Here is an 18,353-nt window from a genome sequence, read left to right as displayed (position 1 = left end):
CCATTTATACTGCTCCAACTATAAGCAAGCAATAGCACACAAGATCACTGGTTTAGATAGTTGTTAGACATTGATTTCATCAACTGAGCCACTGAGGGAGCTTTAGTTCACTTCCTAAAAGGACCTTTTAAATTACACATGCAGTTCATTTTTTAGTTTTGTTCCCTTCGTTTCATGGGCTGAAGATGACAAAGCCATTAAATTTCAGTGTTGCACTTAACATGAAGCAATGTTTGTTGTAATATGTTGTGCGCGTACGTAGTCTGTTTCCACAACCATGAATAAAGGGTCTCGCTGTGTTGTGCTCCACCTTGTATTTTGAGTGGAAATAGGACTGCTAATGAATTTGATTGATAAGCAAGCCTAAGACTGAAACCTGCCATTATGTTGTTGTGAGTGTTAACAGTATCAGTCATGTCATATTTTGGATTTGTATTTTTTATTTGACTAATTTCCCACATCAGTAGGTGTTTATCATTTTTTAAAACTATTTTTGTTGTTTCCTTTGGGGAAAAAAACGTTATTCATATTTAACTTAATATTTGAGGAGTCATCCTCAATATTATTTTTCTCCCATTTCCCATCTGTTTTATGTTACTGAAATTTAAACTCCATTTTGTTTGCATGCTACCAAACATTCTGTTCAGTAACTTATGGTGCTCCTTTCTTTAAGCTGGGATTGACGTCTCATCCATTACGGATGAGCTTTCATCCAGTCATCCTGATGAGAGCTCAAAGCGAAACCACGCTTTTAATGATGTTCCAGTGGAGGGTGCCCTCAGCTCTGATCTTGACAAGATTGTAACAGAGGGTAGGTATTAGAATTTGTTTGAAACTGATCCTGGAGTGGATTGGATTGGAATTGCTTTTGGGTTTTGTTGAAGTTACATTTTACAAGTTAAGGATGTATAGAATTACAGTCCAATGTTTTCTCTTAAAGTTTTGATATTTGTCCATATAACATTTTAGAAAACTGAAGTAAAAGATTAAAAGTGACAAGTCACCTGGAGTTGGACTTTCAACTACTTTTCTTTCCCTGACCATTTAGCTCTCCCTTTCACTCAACCCATCTTGTTTTCCCTAATATGGACCCTTAAACATTTCTAGAACTTGCTTATTCAGGCATATAACTTGCTTATATATAACATAACTCGTATGCCAACTGACATAAATGGTTTTGTTTCCTCAAATGTTGATTTTGCTTTCTTTCAAAAAGACCAAATTCTCTTTATTTTAAAAAATCAATCTTAACACCTCTGTCCTTGCAAACTACTTTTCTATATCCAATGACCCCCTCTAGTCTTTGAAGGTGGTGTTATCTTCCAAATCTGTTTACCTTTCCATATTTTTAAATTTGAATTTCTCCAATCACCCCTTTGGCCCTGGAAAGAGCCATAACTGAAGTTGCCAATGATGTGATATAATTTCACTTTCTACTCAGTTGTATTGAATGTCTACGGTTTGGCAGTCTTACTTCCAGTTCGTGCAGGGTGAACCAAAGTTATTGCCTTTGATTCCAGTCACAGGCTACGATACCTTATAAAAAATTCTGTTCCCGTTCCCAACCTTGGTCTCTGCCTCAATCAGGCAGCATGTAACTTCAATAAACCTCTGAAGCTAAACTTTTTATCTTGTGTTGTCCCCCACTAAGATGGTTTGCTTCTATCTCATCACCTCAGTTGACTCCATTTCTACTGCAGCCCATCTGCTGTTTGATTTCTCATTCAATCTTTAAGGCATTTGATAAATTATTCAGTTTTGCATATCCCTTTGCCATCCTCACTTTCCAAAATAACATTTCCTTTTGACTTTGCCTTTAGTTGTGCTGAAATTCAAACCCCTCTGCAACCAGAAAGCACTTACGTTTTTTTTAGTATTTATTTCCTTTCAGGGCTTGCTTTAAACCGCATTTTTTACCAACCTCTTTGGTATTTATTTTTATAGTATTTGATGTCAGTGTTTGCATGGTAACAAATATGTGAAGTGCCTTGGCATGTTTTTCTTTGATAAAAGCTTTATTGCTCTTGGCACTAAACTTGCCAATGAGGAATTTTTGGTCAGTTTCCCTCGCTCCACTCCCTCCTTCCTCCTACTCTTCGACTTATTCCACATAGAATATGGCACCAGGACACGGTACCTAAGGTATTATTTCCACGTATTTGAGAGGGAGAATTGTAGCATTGTTTTGCCAATGCTAATCACCCAAAGGCAGATTGTGAAAGTTCATTTTGAAAACTAGTTGATTCTTGAAGAAGGCATTGGACCAATTAGGAGTTGGTGACAAAGGATTGTATTCATTTATATGTTTTTATCTGATTAAGTTTCTAGCATGTTGACGTTTAGAATATGTTGAATAATTTAATTGATGCAGCAGCTTCAATGTTACATCTTTCTTCATCAGAACTGGCACAAATGGAGAGTAAAGACGTACAGCAGCTCTTCACTGATGTTCTGGGATCACAGGGAAATCATCCACTTCCAGAATCAACACTGACTAGTGTCAAAACAGTCTCCGAAAGTCATCTTCTCACTTCTCATGGGTTAGGAGAACTCATCAGACCTTCATTAAGCCAGCAGTCTCTTCTTTCTGGTAAAATAAATACGTATTTTTTAACATAGTTAGGTTTTAGCTACCACGAGGCAGCTGTATTAGACCATTTAATAGAATTTGTAGGAAGGAACTGCAGATGCTGGTTTAAACTGAAGATAGATACAAAAAGCTGGAGTAACTCAGCGGGTCAGACAGCATCTCTGGAGAAAAGGTTTAGGTGACGTTTCGGGTCGAGACCCTTCTTCAGCCTCGACCCGAAAAGTCACCCTTTTCTCCAGAGATGCTGAGTGATCCGCTAATTTACTCCAGCTTTTTGTGTCTATCTTCCATTTAAACAAACAACTTGGCAGCAAACTGAGTTTTTCCCTTTTTAATTCTCTTGCACATCAGAATAATGTGCAAGAGAATAACACATTATTCCTTTTCCCTTATGCTGTTCTGCAATGCTGAGTTTAAATGTCCTACCTAGGGGTTTTGTAGTCTGTCTCTCCTTTGATTGTATGCACAATTAAAGATACAGCTAGTGTGTGAGTGCTACCTACGGCTATATTTCAATAGAATACTAGTTTGGGAAGAACTAGTGCTGGTTAATGCAGAGACTTGGGAAAGCTTTTGTCAGGCTGCCAACTTTTCCTGTTGTATTTCTTTCTCTCCCTGTTCATTTACTTGCTCGTTTGTTCACTTGCTCTAGTCTGTCCCTGACAGTTGTTCTGTCACCAAGCACTTAGTTCATTCTGTTTGAAAGTCCCCTTATCTGCTAAAATGTGGAAGAGGAGAGCAAGAGAACTGTTGGCGATAGTAAAAGAGATCCTGAATTTAAAGGACTTGGACGATATTGAGATGATATGAAATAAAGAACTTGTCTTTGGTCTTAACAATGCAGGTTGCTTTAGCTAGGATAGTTGGTTGTCAAAATACATTATTTTATGAAATGGGAGTACCACTAAAAGAGTCCCCTACTATCTGGGCCACTTGCTAGCACCCCAGTGAAAATGAGGAGCAACACTATTAGCTATTTGCCCTTTCTTCCCCTGCATGTTCATTATTCTGGGATTTAGGTTATGTGTCTGAGACCCTGCAGATTCCAAGCATCTCAGTATACTTGCCATTTTTATAACTACTAGACCAAGTGGACCCGTTGGGCCCAAACCTCCCCTGCATTGGTGCTGCACCCCCTGCCCACTCCCCTGTCCTCTCCCCTCCCTCCCCCTCCCCCTCAACCCCCCCCCCCCCTTATCTCCCTCCCTCCCTAGGAGAGAGATTTAAACTTTAAAATGTGAATGACATTTAAAATATAACACTGATTTCAATGAAACTTCTTCCATCAGCACCAAAGGGATGACGGTGAATAAGGTGGGCCTAAATTTGTCGCGCTATTGTGTACCGATTTGGCTGTAGTTCAGGAACAAACAAACAAACAAACGAGAGTTTTAGTGTATAGATATACAGCTGTCCCTGTTGCAGCCACCAACTCCTTCCTTTTCGCACAGACGTTTCAGTTCTCGGTGGATTCTCCCATGTGGCTGTTTGCGACCTTGATATTTAAAAGCTCCAGCTCCGTCCTCTTTGCATGCATGCTACCCAAAAAGAACTAAGTATGACCCTAATAAATATTTCTGGAAGTTTAACATGCCCAAAATATTTCCTGAGTACACTCCTCTCTCTGGCTATTTCCTTACCTGATGATTATATATGAGCATTGGAGGAGCAACATTAAGGATGTGCTGGCCTTAAGAGAAAACAAAGTAACAAGTCATTATGACACTGAGTTATTCAGTGCTTGGTAAGCATGGGTAACATGCTTTGGAGAAAAAGAGTTGATAGGATGATTTTCTGAAGAAGGGTCTCGACCCGAAACGTTGCCCATTCCTTCTCTCCCGAGATGCTGCCTGACCCGCTGAGTTACTCCAGCATTTTGTGACTAAATACCTTCGATAGGATGATTTGATTGACTTGAAAATAATCGAGAATTGTGTATAAATTGGGAAGAATTCCTGGTAGTACGGAAATCTGGAACAAAGTGACAATTTGGACACAGTGGAAATGTTAATTGAAGGAGATAGTCATGGACAATCAATCATGGCTAACGAAAGTTTACTATCACGTTTGAATTCACAGTAGCTGTTAGTAGCTGAAGCAATAGGTAATGTAAACTGCATACAACTCAAGACATTTGTTGGGCTACTTCCACTTATTTTCTCTGTGTACCTTGTGCATCTTGGACCTAAGTAGGGATTCTATTTTCTGTTATATTTCTTAGGAGGGGCAGTAGCTGTTGGGCAACTTGCTCTTGGTGGTTCGCTGGCACAGGCTTCATGTGCATCAGGAGAGTCTTTTCCCAATGTCTGTCGGTCACCATTTCTTGAAAGCAGGTAATTTTTTTCATGATTTTATTTTTGGTCTCCTTACAAAGAATGCTAGTGATTATTAACAGGTTTGAAGCTGCTATGAGAGCTCAATTTTGCTTCTCCGATCATAGTCCCAACATGTGCTGCAGAAAGAGCCTCGGGAAAAGCAAGGAAAACAGCTTGCAAATTGAACATTGTGTAATGTCATATGTTCATCGTGTCTTCTCAAGGTTTTTCCCAGCCAGCTGTATCTGTAGAGTATATACTTGCAATGAAGAAATGGTGCAAATTTAGGGAGCCCATTATGAAGAATGTGCAGGAGTACTCCTGAAATTAACCACTAAAAGGTTGCCCTGTCACCTCAGCATGGTGATCATTTCCTGCTGTGTTTGTGCTGACAACCCTGCTTACACCATTGGCTAAAAAGCTTCATTGAAGTCTAGCAGTGAAAATACCAATCATCAGATTTCAGAAATGATACAAGCTCGCTGGCTTAGAATCTGCCGTGAGTGCCCCAAACAAACTGTTCTCAGCTCCTCCCTCTGAACTGTTCATTCTAACATTTGCTGAGTTCATAACAGTGCCAGGAGCTCCAGGTGAATGGGAAGATACGAATCATGACTGAATATTGAATTATGTACCACCTTAAAGATATATCATATCCCATCTTGCAGTTGCTTCGTCAGGTGTAGGCGCAGAGCTACAGCAGTGACCGTTTGCACATCAGTGGCAGCTATTGAGTCCAAAATACAACATGGTATTCTTCAATCTTGTAACACCTGTCATTCCTATGCCTATGTTCCCTTTGCAGAATAGGTTTATTTTGGACAGATTGTAAAGTACAAAATGTATTGAGGATGCATAAAATAACATCTTTGATTGATGTGCAGGGAAAGGAGTATTCCTTTCAGCCCAGACAGTGGAGAGCAACAGAGCCCGTGGACAACTCCTGCTACCCCAGCTACCCCAACCACTCCAACTACGCCCACCACTCCCACAGAGGGAGAAGGCGATGGACTTTCGTATAACCAGCGAAGTATATTGAGATGGGAAAAAGATGAGGCTTTGGGAGAATTATCAACCATATCACCTGTTCTCTACGCAAATATCAATTTCCCTAACTTGAGACAGGATTACCCAGGTATGCTATCTCTAATTTCTAGTTTATAAGATTAGTTGAAAGAAAAACTGTTAACATTTTAGGTTGAAAACTTTTAATCGGATGTTCTGACGAACTGTCTAACTGCAAATGCTATGGCTGTTTCTCTTTCCACAGATGCTGGGGAGTGTTTGCAACATATTCTGTTTGTTTATTTCAGATTTCCAGCATGTGAACTATTATTTATAAATAGTTCATTAACAAGATTCTCACTGTAGATTTAGTTGTGGAATAGATTATTAAAATATTTAAATTCTTATCATTTTAATTCCTGGTAATCTTAAGTAAGTAGAAAGTCATTGATTTTTTTTCTGTGATAATTTCTTCAGATTGGGCAAGCCGTTGTAAACAGATCACTAAGATTTGGAGGAAAGTACCAGCAGTTGATAAAGCACCATTTCTGGTAAGTGCTCATCTCCTTCTGGCACACTATCTTGAGATCTCACCAGAGTAAACATTTGTGGTACAAACGTAAAGAGAGGGGGAAAAAAAAAGTTCTGGTTGTATTTCACTCTACATAGTAATTGAGTAAAGCAATGAGAGGAAGTTTATACTTTTCCCTTCAGTCATTTTGAGGTTTCATCCAGAGGTATCGGTGTTTTTGGAATTAGAAGAACACTTGCTAAAATGCATTTTGATATGGTGCTATATGTGATTACCCACATTCAATTCCTGAACAAATTTGATTAATGGTTTGACAAATACATTTATTCAGTACGAATTTATGTTACTCCATATTTACATATACTGGAGTCACAGTACGACAAATGGCAAAAGGCACACTTTATTCAGACTCTTAATCACATAGACAAACTACATCCACTCTCACCTTGCACAGTAATACTACCTATCAAGACAAACGGTGATTCATCTCAGTCAGACTTGTGGCTTCCCTTTGAATGGAAGAATCTCTCCCAAAGTGTTGAGAGGGTCTTTTTGTGATCCCAGTTTTTCATGCTTTTTCAGTGTTCAGTAGGGAGTTGAAGCAAGACCTGTCTACGATCTATCCGTTCTCTTCAATGAGACTATACCAACAACTCCCTGCACTTGTATTCTACGCCCCGATGTTTGTTACTACTGTATATTATACAACATTGGTTTTAGCACAGCTGGATTATTGTGCACTGGCACTAATAACTCCTTCAGTAAAACAAAGTAATTGTTATTTTTTTTAAATTGTTACCTTGAAGATGTAGTTTAAAATATGTTATAGGAATTAATGAGCTAATACGTTGCATGTCCAATTAATGTTTTTTATTTATTGGAAAAGCTTGAAAATGTGATTGGTGTCCTTGATTTTAGTGGGTCATGACCATGAGTGGTAGGATTGGAAATTGAGTTATTCCCATGCTTATAGTGTTTGAGACCAATTGTCATCGGCATGTTCACTGTACAGATAAAAATCTCTCTGCTGACTTGAACTGCAAAGCATCTTTTTTGCACAGATTTTGATGATGATAAATATTCTTTTGATCCTCAAAATATTATTTTGTTTAATTCCGAATCTATCTTGCTTTTCAGCAAAAGGCCAAAGACAACAGGGCAGCTCAGCGCATCAACAAAGCACAAAAGGTAAATAAACTTGATGTTATTGAAGTCATCTACCTTGTAGTCGTGCTTTTTGGTCATTTACTGAAAATTATTTTCTTATTCTGCAGCCTGTGATGCCCTGATGCGTGCTTTGTCTTTTTCCACCTTGGTCCACCTCGATTAACATGAAATATAATCTGTTCTTTATTTTTGCAGCAGGTTGACATGCAAGGTAACAAGCAGCCAAAAATTGAGAGACAAGAGTCAAAGCAGGATCGTAAACCACCCCGTCATCTGCATGGCCTGACTCAGAGTCCTACGGTCACCAGTCTCACTCCAGCAGCATTAGTTGTGGGGAATTCTGGTTCCCCAGCAGAAATGAGGATTGAAGGTTTAGGCCAGAATGCTTCATTACATGGTAATAAATCTTTTGCTACCTCGACTAATGAATTTGTCAAACTGCAGACAACCAGCCCATCCCCAAAGGACCCCAGCAGTGACTTGTTCCCAAAACTGCATATGCAGTCTCCGACTGGGGTTGTAGCCCAAGACCCTTTTGGGCATTCACTATCATCGTATCCTCAGGAACCAAATGTTCAGTCTTCCAGTAATCCAAGTCAAGCATCGGCATGGAATAGTTCTCATCACCAGTCAAGTGTACCTCGCCCTGTTGTTCCAGGCCGACCACAGTTACTTGCCGCTTCAGAGCTACACTCTGCCGCGCCAGGGATGTCTCATCATCAGCATCCTCTCGCCCCGGACTCATTCCTCCGATCTAGAATGCTCGGTGAATCACATGATACCCATACAATTGATCAGCCTTTAGGAAGTCCAGGGTTTCGATCGTCACAGTCGACAGACTGCTACACAAAGCCACTTGAAGCATTAACACTGGCATCACCAACTAGTGACCAGTTAAGGCGACTTTCAGATACAGAAATTGGAGCACAGCATCCAAGAAATGAACAGTTTGCAGGAGTTATGAGACAAGATTTAAGTTCAAATTCCTTGGCATCCCTTTACAGAGCTGCAATGTTGGATCCAAATATGAATGTACGGTCACTTTCGGATGGGAGAGATAGAGATATCTTCAAAGCACCTTTAACTCCCAGATCATCGTACGTGGACCAAACACCTACAGTACCTACTCAACGTTCTCAGGAACTACACCCTCAATCTCAGGGTGTCTCGCCACAGACCCAGACCGATTTGTACCGCCAGTCCCCTTCCACCCCATTTTCTGACCCATATCATCAATCTTCATTGACACCAAGACCATCATCCAGTGAGAGTTGCTCTCCATTACCTCCTAAATCACTTCCAGCTGATTCTCTCTCCAGGGTACCAATGAGTCCACAGTCTCAATGCAGTTCACCATTGACACCCAGGCCCCATTCCAATGAGGCATTTCCTCAATCTCCCATTGCTTCCAGATTCCAATCACCAGATCCTTACTCAAGGCCACCTTCAAGAGATCCTTATGCTCAGCTTCACAAACCGCAGAGATCCCAAATAGTTGACACTGGATTTAAATCCTCACCAGTGCCAAGTACTACCATTCAGCATTCAGCGATGTTTTCTCAGCACAGTGACCCACATCCAAAAGCAGCTTATGTAATGCAGCCTCAGTCTCCAAGGCCTCACACTTTTGAGCCCTGTGCCAAGACATTCGCCAGCGGTCAACCACAAAATCAGTTTCCTTTCACTTCTTCACCCGGAGATATGCTTAAAGAATCCCATTCTCAGCAGTCAGTTTCACAAATGCCTCGAACAAATAATTTTCCACCGAGTCATCTAATGGGAAATCAGCTCAATGTAACTGATGCTCATTGCTCTCAACTCAATGCCAGTAATCACTCAGGACCTCAAGATGCAGCATCTGTTGCAAGAGATGAAGCTTTCACCAATATGCCTTTAAGGCCATCCTTGATCAAGCAAGATACGCTTCCTTTACAGCAAGATTGCCCATACCAGACTTCTAACAGTCGATCAGTGAGTAATTCATCTCCGTCGGAGAGAAGCAGCGAGAGTTCCACACAGGTCCACACTCCAGCATCTCCCAGCAGAGATTTGCATGATCTTCCATTCAACCGGGGAGCACAAACAGGAAATCTGAGTCAGACGGAGCTTGAGAAACAAAGACAGGTAATGATATGTAACATTGGAGTTCGCTTGTGGGTGCATGTACTTAACTACCATGTTACTTAATATTTAACTGATGTTATCCCAGTAGACTACTAGCAACTGTGAAATTTTAAGTATTAAAAGACCAGTTATAGGTATCCATATGGCATACTGGGCGGCATATGCATTCCCAGTAAGTGAGAGTTGCTGCACCATCTGAGTTTAGTTTAGAGGTACAGTATGGAAACAGGCCCTTTGGCCCTCCAAGTCCACACTGCCATCGATCACCCGTTCACCCTAGTTCTATGTCGTGCCACTTTCTCATCCACCCCCTATACATTGGCCGCAATTCACAGCGGCCAATTGACATACAAACCCACACGTCTTTGGGATGTGGGAGGAAACCCATGTGGTCACAAGGAGAGCATACAAACTCCACACAGAAAGCTCCCAAGGTCAGGATTAAGCCCGGCTGCCGCTGTGAGGCAGCAGCTCCACCAGCTGCTCCACTGTGCTGAGCTGATGTATTTTAAATGAAACATTTAAATTACGATCTTGCCTGCTCCTTCTGGTTGATTTAAAAGTCCCATGGCACTATTTTGAACCAGAACAGGCAGGTTTTGAGTGTTCTGGACAATAATCATCCGCTGGACAATGATGATCTGTAACCAGTAAAATGCATGATCTGGTCATTATTACATTGCTTTTGGCGGAAGCATGCTGTGCAAAAGATTGCCACCTAATTTCCTACAATAGAGTCGCGACTGCACTTGTTAAGAAAACCTTAATTAGCTATAAAGTGTTTTTCATAGTCCCGGGGTTACAAAAGGCACCACATAAATGAATGTTTCCTCACCCAACGATAGAAAAATGTTGCTACTTGACATAGTTCTGTGAGTGGCGTTGGATCCTGGTTTGTAAAACCCTCAATTTACCATGAAGTGATGCATGAACTGAGGACATTCAGCTAGCTGATGGGGGCATTGGCAAAGTTAGATCTGACTTCTGTAACCTTGAGCTGATAAATACTGTTATTGTTGCATTGTTAACCCGTGGCAATGGAACTGTTTGCTATTCAGGTGTGAAAGAAGAAAATTTTGTTGAAATTAAAATACTTTGCGTTTCTTCAGCGCCAGAGGCTACGTCAGCTTTTGATACGTCAGCAAATTCAACGGAATAACTTGCGACAGGAGAAAGAACAGGCTGCTGCATGTGGTAGTAGCACTGCTACAACAAATTGGTCACAAGAAAATTCAAGTCAGCCTCATGAGCTGCAAGCAAGAGCACCACCTCCTTACCCCCTCTCTCAGGTACTGACTGATACTGGGTATCTGATACTTTAAACAACTTTCCAAATAAAGGCTGTCTTCTGTAGATCTCTTCATCAGCTGATATCTGATTAGGCTTTGTATCTTCATCCGGAAGGGTTGAAGCTTTCACTTGTAGAATTGTTTAGTGCAAGATCTTATGGATGTATGTTTTGGCCCTATGTCTGTGTCCCTATATTTCTCCATCTAGATGTGCCTCGTGTATTTGCTCCCTGGAATTATTAAATGCACTATGCTTTGAGTTTGAACACTTGGAAACTCTTGTATTAAAATTACTGAACGGACCATAGCTTGAAGATAGTTTGTAAGAAACCATGGGAAGAATGAGTTCAATATTTCAGTGCCAAATTATATTATCGCCAATGCATCACAAGCACTTTGTGTTGAGGTTTAATGTTTGCAGTTTAAGGGTTAAAAGTTATTTTGGTTTGCAGGATCGGTCTGGACTGCGAGGTCTGATCCCTGGCTCTGGAAATGGCAGGTTAATGAATCCAGTGGTAATAGAAAAACAGCATTTATTTCCTCAGGAGGAGAGTCTCTGTCGGCCTCAACAACCAGGCATTTCTCCTGCTGGTGAAGTGAACACTCCCAGGTATGTGTGATTTAACAAACATCTGCATGCATCAAAATGTCAAAATAGACAATAGACAATAGGTGCAGGAGTAGGCCATTCGGCCCCTCGAGCCAGCACCGCCATTCAATGTGATCATGGCTGATCATTCTCAATCAGTACCCCGTTCCTGCCTTCTCCCCATACCCCCTGACTCCGCTACCCTTAAGAGCTCTATCTAGCTCTCTCTTGAATGCATTCAGAGAATTGGCCTCCACTGCCTTCTGAGGCAGAGAATTCCACAGATTCACAACTCTCTGACTGAAAAAGTTTTTCCACATCTCCGTTCTAAATGGCCTACCCCTTATTCTTAAACTGTGGCCCCTTATTCTGGATTCCCCCAACATTGGGAACATGTTTCCTGCCTCTAACGTGTCCAACCCCTTAATAATCTTATACGTTTCGATAAGATCCCCTCTCATCCTTCTAAATTCCAGTGTATACAAGCCTAGTCGCTCCAGTCTTTCAACATATGACAGTCCCTCCATTCCGGGAATTAACCTAGTAAATCTATGCTGCACACCCTCAATAGCAAGAATATCCTTCCTCAAATTTGGAGACCAAAACTGCACACAGTACTCCAGGTGCGGTCTCACTAGGGCCCTGTACAACTGCAGAAGGACCTCTTTGCTCCTATACTCAACTCCTCTTGTTATGAAGGCCAACATTCCATTGGCTTTCTTCACTGCCTGCACACTGGTTGATTCAGTCGTGTAGTTTGTTAAAGCATGTAGAGGATAGTGGTGAAAGCATGTGATTATTTGTGCATATACAAAAAAAAAGCATCATGCTCTTCAGCTGGATCGAGCATAATTGCTTACGACTGTTGTGTTCGTCTGTAAGCTATTTTTATTCATTCCCATTCAATTTGTCCATTAATACATTTTATCTTTTGAATGACTGAGTGTATGTGCATATGTACATTATATCCCTGCACTAATTCACATTAAGAGTGCTTCTGTCGTGTAGGTACATAGGGTAAGAGGCCCAATCATAACTGATTTAATAACTAGAAAATATTAAATTCCAATGTATCACAACATTCTGGAATTTTAAAATTGATTCTTGGTAAAGCCCACAAGCTACCCATTTTCATCTAAATACAAATCAAGGGTGTTCTGTGGAAATCAAATGGAAACGGGCACTTTGCCCCAATTTGGTCATGTCAACTGAGATGCTTATCTAAGCTAATCTTGGTTGATCTATATCCTTCGTAATCTTTCCTATCCATGTACCTGTCCAAATATCTTTAAAACGTTGTAATAGTACTTTCTTCTGCTATCTCCTCTAGCAGCTCATTCCATGTAGCCTCCATTCCCTGTGTGGGGAAAAAAATTGCCCATCAGATCCTCTTAAAATCTTTCCCCTCCCACCTAAACCTGGGCCCTCTAGTTTTAAATTCCACTATCCTGAGAGAAAGACTGTGATTATGTATGCCCCTCTATAAGTTCACCCTCGGCTTCCTTCGTTCCAGGGAAAACAGTCCCTGTAAGGGTTCATTTTCCTATGTGCATTGTGATTCAGCATTTGTAACTTTTATCCAAAGGAATATGTTGTGCAGCCAGCAAGCCATGAGGTCTTGTATTTGATCTTGAAAGGAGTTGTGGGACAGCTCAGCTGACTTCTGGTTTCAAAGGTTTGCTGACATTGCATGTTCATTGAATGCATTTCTGTATATTGATGATCTTGGGGATTACAATATTAAAGAGCATTTTGTGCTCGTGGTCACTTGCACTTTTTAAAGACTTTATTATCCCACCTACCCCTCCAGCATATCAACGTTTCAAAAGCGGCCTCAAAAGAGGGCACTATGTACTGCTGCCTTTCATTACTTGTATCTTCAATAAATGGTTTTTTTTCCTAGGCAACAAGGTGTTGGTAACCCACAAGGATTCCACCCGAGAGGCAAACCAGCTAACCAACAGCAACAGTGGCAGCAGCAGTTAATACAAAGGCTTCCTGGGCAGACCCGTTTCCAGCAACCTGAATCTTTGCATGTGAACAGGCCTGGAATGACAATGCAAATGAACAGCACGGCTGGGCTTAACCCTAGAATTGCCACTCAAATCACTTTTCAAAATGCACAACAACAAATTGTAGCTTCTCCAATTCCGGTGAGTCCTCAGTATATAGAACTGAGGCACAATTCCCAACGATTACCCATTGGTACGCAAATGGTACAGCGTGGTCCCCAGCCAAGACCGCGCCTTCCATTACCAAATCAAGAAATTGGTTCATTTGTGCATCAAATGCAGGGATGTAAGGTCATATCAAGAGGTCCAAGTACACCTTTGCCACAGTCACCAGTTGGGATAGCACTCTTACCCCAGCAGAATATTTCTGCTCCATTGCCATCTTCACCTCATTCGGTGGAAGTATCAAGTGCCCATCAGCACATCCAGACAAAAGATCCATTGGCATCTACAGTACAGGGTGAAGCACAACAGACATTTCACACTAGTTCATCGACTACAACGTCCACTCCAAGTTGCAGCACTGACGCCTTGAAGGATAACACGGTGCCTTTTCCACTTAACTCTGTCTCATCCATCTCCAGTGTAGTCAGAGAGCACACCGAGTTAGATCCTCGAAAGATCTCTTGCGATGATTCAGTTGAAAAAGCTTTGGATGAAGAACTCGATTCCCCTAAAGAGCTAGATGAAGAAGATGACCTTGCCAATTTGAGTCTTGACCCAGACAGTAAGACAGATGATGAACTTGGTAACCTTGATAACCTAGAAACCAATGATCCCCACCTCGATGACCTTCTGAAATGCGAGGAATTTGATCTATTAGCTTACACTGACCCCGAGCTGGACACTGGTGACAAAAAGGACATATTTACAGAACAACTGCGTTTAGTAGAATCTGCAAATGAGAAAGCAGAAGAAAATCAGGATATTCTAGTTGATCAGAGTGCTGTTGGCCCAGCTGATGAATGTACGACTGATAATATCAGCCACTCTGATACAGAAAAGACTGCGAAGGAGGAAGAGAATGAGAAAGCAAAAATTAAATCTGATATTGCAGATACTCTGTCCACTTCTGATAGGATTACTTGTGAGTCAGTGAATAATGTCATCTCGGAAACGAGCACTAACAGCCAATGCAGTGATCCAGCCACTCGGGCGCCTTCTACTGATAATTCTCCAAAGCCTACTCTTGACTTAGTATTGAAGGTTGAAGAGAATGTTTCCCAAAATTCAGCTTGCCAGTTTGTTGCGAATATTTCTACGGCTCAGACAGTTCTGATAAAACCGGAAAGCCCACCGAAGGGGGATGATGAGAGAGGAGCCGTGTCAATGCTACTCAATCTGGGTACTGGACTTAACGTCAACACAAGTGTAGCACTGTGTCAGAGTTCTACATGTCCCTCCAGTGGAACACAGACATCTACTCAAAGTGGCACGGTTGCTTCAAGTAGTCATGGGACTCCACGAATGCCCAACAATGAGCATTCTAATGTGGATTTGGAAAGTGTTCCGTGCACATCTTCAACACAGATCATTTCCAAGTTGCCACTGGTCGTCCAGTCTCGGCCATCATTGGCTAAATTTGGACTTGATGAAATGTGTCAACATGTGCCCAGTATGGAGCCGAAACGCCGGTCTGTGGATGACCTTGTCAAAGTGGAGAGCTCTTTGGAGGCAAGTGAGCTTCCACTACTTCTCCATGATTTACTCGAACAAGAGAAATTGGAACTGCAGCAGCAGCAGCAGCAGCAGCAGTTGGGAGGATCACAGTGTATATCTGCTCAACAGCAGCAGCATTCAGGACCAAAGGCCCACCTTCCAGTTCTGCATCAGCAGCAACAGCTTGAGGTTTCACATCAACCGACTCATCCAGGACTCTCCCAACACCTTCCAACAACACAGCAGTCGCAGCATCTTGAGGGGCCACCTCAGAATTTAAACCTGCCACAGCCACATATCCTGGGGGTGATACAGCATCATCAGTTGGGGATCCCAAGATCCCTTGCATCTTCAGAGCAGCAACAATTGACAGCATCACAGCAGCGTCTTGGAGCCTCGCCACATGTAGCCATGTCCCAACAGCAGCAGCACGTGGCAACAGGGCAACATCCAACACAGCAGATAGTGGCCTCGCAGCAGACTCAACACTTGACCTCGCCGCAATTACTGCCAACTCAGCAGTTGGCTGTATCGCAAATGGGCATCATGCAGCAGACGCAACAAGTTGTGATGCAGCAACAGCAACAGTTAGCCAATGCTTTCTTCCCAGATACAGGTACAGTAGGTAATGAGCAAGCTTACAAATAATGTAGGCTTCTTTCTGGTTGGCCATTAATGGTGGCTGCACTAAATTAGTAATAGAAATGTCAAGCTCTGGTCTTCATGATTCCTTGTTCAGGTGGTCAATAAAAATCCCATGTCACTGTGTCTTGGCTAATATTCCCCTTGGAATCAGCACCAAAAGTAGAATGTAACCTATCATAGATCTCAAAGCTGTTTAAGGGATCTTGTGGTGCGCAAAAGGCAGTTGCAATTACCATCACTGTGCTTCAAAGTAATGTACGTGAAGTGCTTTGAGACATTTCTGAGAGACATGATAATGCGCTATGTAAAAGCAAGTGACTGTTTACTTGTTTAATTTCAATTGCTGTTGTGCAGAAAGCAGGTTAGGATGGGGTTTTGTGTTCCTTTTTAAAACCTGTTTTGTTAACCTACAACTATTCAAATTTTATTTGTGCTTTGCAATGCTATTTGATTGAAATTGATAGCATTGAATAATTTGAAGAAATTACCATTAACAAATGGAGGCAACTGATTTAAAAAGAAAACCTGCAAAATGTTAGAAAATACACACATTAGCATCTTACCAGAGCTCTCTCTCCTTCTGGAATGACTACGACTAAACTGAATACACAAGTGGAGCTTGTGTGTGTTCTGGATTCATTGCAGATCTATCATAGTAATTCATTTGGTTCAATCCAGTTCATTTTTCATTCTTCCTCCTCCACATGCTATAGGAGAATTGCCTATTATTGTATGCTCTCAGGAAACCATGTGTCATGTTTGCTCACAAAAAAGTTACCGTGATGTTGCAGAAAGGTGATGCTTCGAATGATTGCCCTTGCAACATATGAACCTCTCGGGACTGTTTCATCGTACCGCTTCCGTCTTTCCCAATTGTATATTCTGTATTCTTCATATCACATGCTAGTCTACAAAAATGTTGACAGGCGTTTCCTCAGGTCTAGGATTGATGAGAGAGTGTTAAACATTTTTGTTCTAGTTTGTTCAGGTTATTTGTAGCATGTTTTTTAAAAAGTTCAATGGGCCAGCACAGAGTCAAAACACAATATTGTCCCTTTCAGCTGCTGTATGGAGAAGACGACATGTTCTTTAGTTTTCTTTTGGAGTGAGAAAGTTCAAAGTTTGATGCTTTGCAAAAAAAGGTTCATCTATGGAATGTCCATATTGCCTCAGCTGGCCACATTGGGAGTTTTTTTTTGGATTTCAATAACTTGTGATGAGGGACCGGTGTTTCCTTCTGATATTGGGTATTGTGTAAGAAGTTAACCTGAACTGGTACTATCAGGGGTGTAGTCTGAAGCTTGACCTGTGAGTTTCAGGCAGCAATGCTGCCACTAAGTTAATGGCATTGTTCTTGTTCTTTAGATTATATAGCAACATTAGTGACCTATTAAGTGCTCCTTTGACTGTGATTATGAACAAAAAAAGAGGTCAGAAATCGATGATAAACACGAGTGAAGCAATAACTTTGAAACTTTATGCTCTGCATAGTGTTTTCGAGCTGACTCATGGTGGTTGCATCCTTCCCAGTGCCCGTGACAATGCTACAAAGCAAAATTAACTAAGCGGTTTCATGAATAGGGGGTGGACATCTGCCCCGATTCTTACATCAGGCTAATCACATTTCCAGTCGACCATTCTCATTTGCAAACTTTGGTGATCGTGGTATTGATGCTTGCTCCTTAAACATGCAGCAGTTATTATAAATGTTCATGAGTTTCGGGAACTGCCTCATGGCTATGCAACCTTTTGTCTGCTAAACCTGATTAGAGGGCACATCATTAACCCTGGTCTCAATATCAAATCCATGGCTTTCAATTTATTGGTCCACAAACTGGTAGCTGCATTTAATATGACTTCCTTTAATATTATGATGGATATAGCTTCTCATTAATGGGGCAGATGTAGGACATATGGAAATTTGATTAAAACTAGAAGCTGACAGAAAATTAATATTTTTACAGGGATGCATAGGGAAAAAAAGCAGGATCCTTTTTGATCTCCCGTCCCTCAATAGAGCAGCTATGAAAAAAACATTCTTAACTGCAGTTCTTTGTTTGCAGCCCAGGTTTGCTTACAGGCTTCTGAACGATAATCCATTTCTAGACATCTCTCAATGATTATGGATTGCTGAATACTGCATGCGCATTGGAACCTCCTGCAGGAATTTGCAGCCGCATTGAGATTATTCATTATTTCTGAAATGCTTCTCCAGGGAGCCGTATTGCAATATTTAGGGCACTATCATGTTAGCAGGACTGTCAGACGTAAGACAAAGTGTGAGCATTGTGGTCTTGAGAATGAGTTTGCCCCAGTTACGAGGGAGTAGACATATACTGCGTGTAGTTTGTTCAAAAATAAATGCACTGTACTCAACCTCAAATGTGCAGGATGTCACAAGTGGCAGATGTAGTGCAAGACATTTC

General features: G+C 41.4%; 1 protein-coding gene across 13 annotated transcripts in view; it reads left to right on the top strand.

The window, feature by feature from the left end:
• kmt2d (lysine (K)-specific methyltransferase 2D) overlaps positions 1-18,353 on the top strand; it is a 144,865-nt gene that overhangs the window by 76,619 nt on the left and 49,893 nt on the right. For all 13 annotated transcript variants that reach the window (XM_078431613.1, XM_078431623.1, XM_078431612.1 and 10 more), the window contains 10 exons: positions 674-811; positions 2,402-2,590; positions 4,812-4,923; positions 5,790-6,040; positions 6,388-6,461; positions 7,580-7,630; positions 7,805-9,733; positions 10,843-11,022; positions 11,475-11,632; positions 13,515-15,898. In XM_078431613.1, coding sequence (XP_078287739.1) covers positions 674-811; positions 2,402-2,590; positions 4,812-4,923; positions 5,790-6,040; positions 6,388-6,461; positions 7,580-7,630; positions 7,805-9,733; positions 10,843-11,022; positions 11,475-11,632; positions 13,515-15,898 — 5,466 coding nt within the window. The remainder of the gene's footprint in view (positions 1-673; positions 812-2,401; positions 2,591-4,811; positions 4,924-5,789; positions 6,041-6,387; positions 6,462-7,579; positions 7,631-7,804; positions 9,734-10,842; positions 11,023-11,474; positions 11,633-13,514; positions 15,899-18,353) is intronic.

Source organism: Rhinoraja longicauda, chromosome 42, assembly GCF_053455715.1.
Source record: "Rhinoraja longicauda isolate Sanriku21f chromosome 42, sRhiLon1.1, whole genome shotgun sequence".
NCBI lineage: Eukaryota > Metazoa > Chordata > Chondrichthyes > Rajiformes > Arhynchobatidae > Rhinoraja > Rhinoraja longicauda.
Note: the sequence above shows the minus strand (reverse complement) of the source record. Positions and strands in the feature narration are given on the sequence as shown.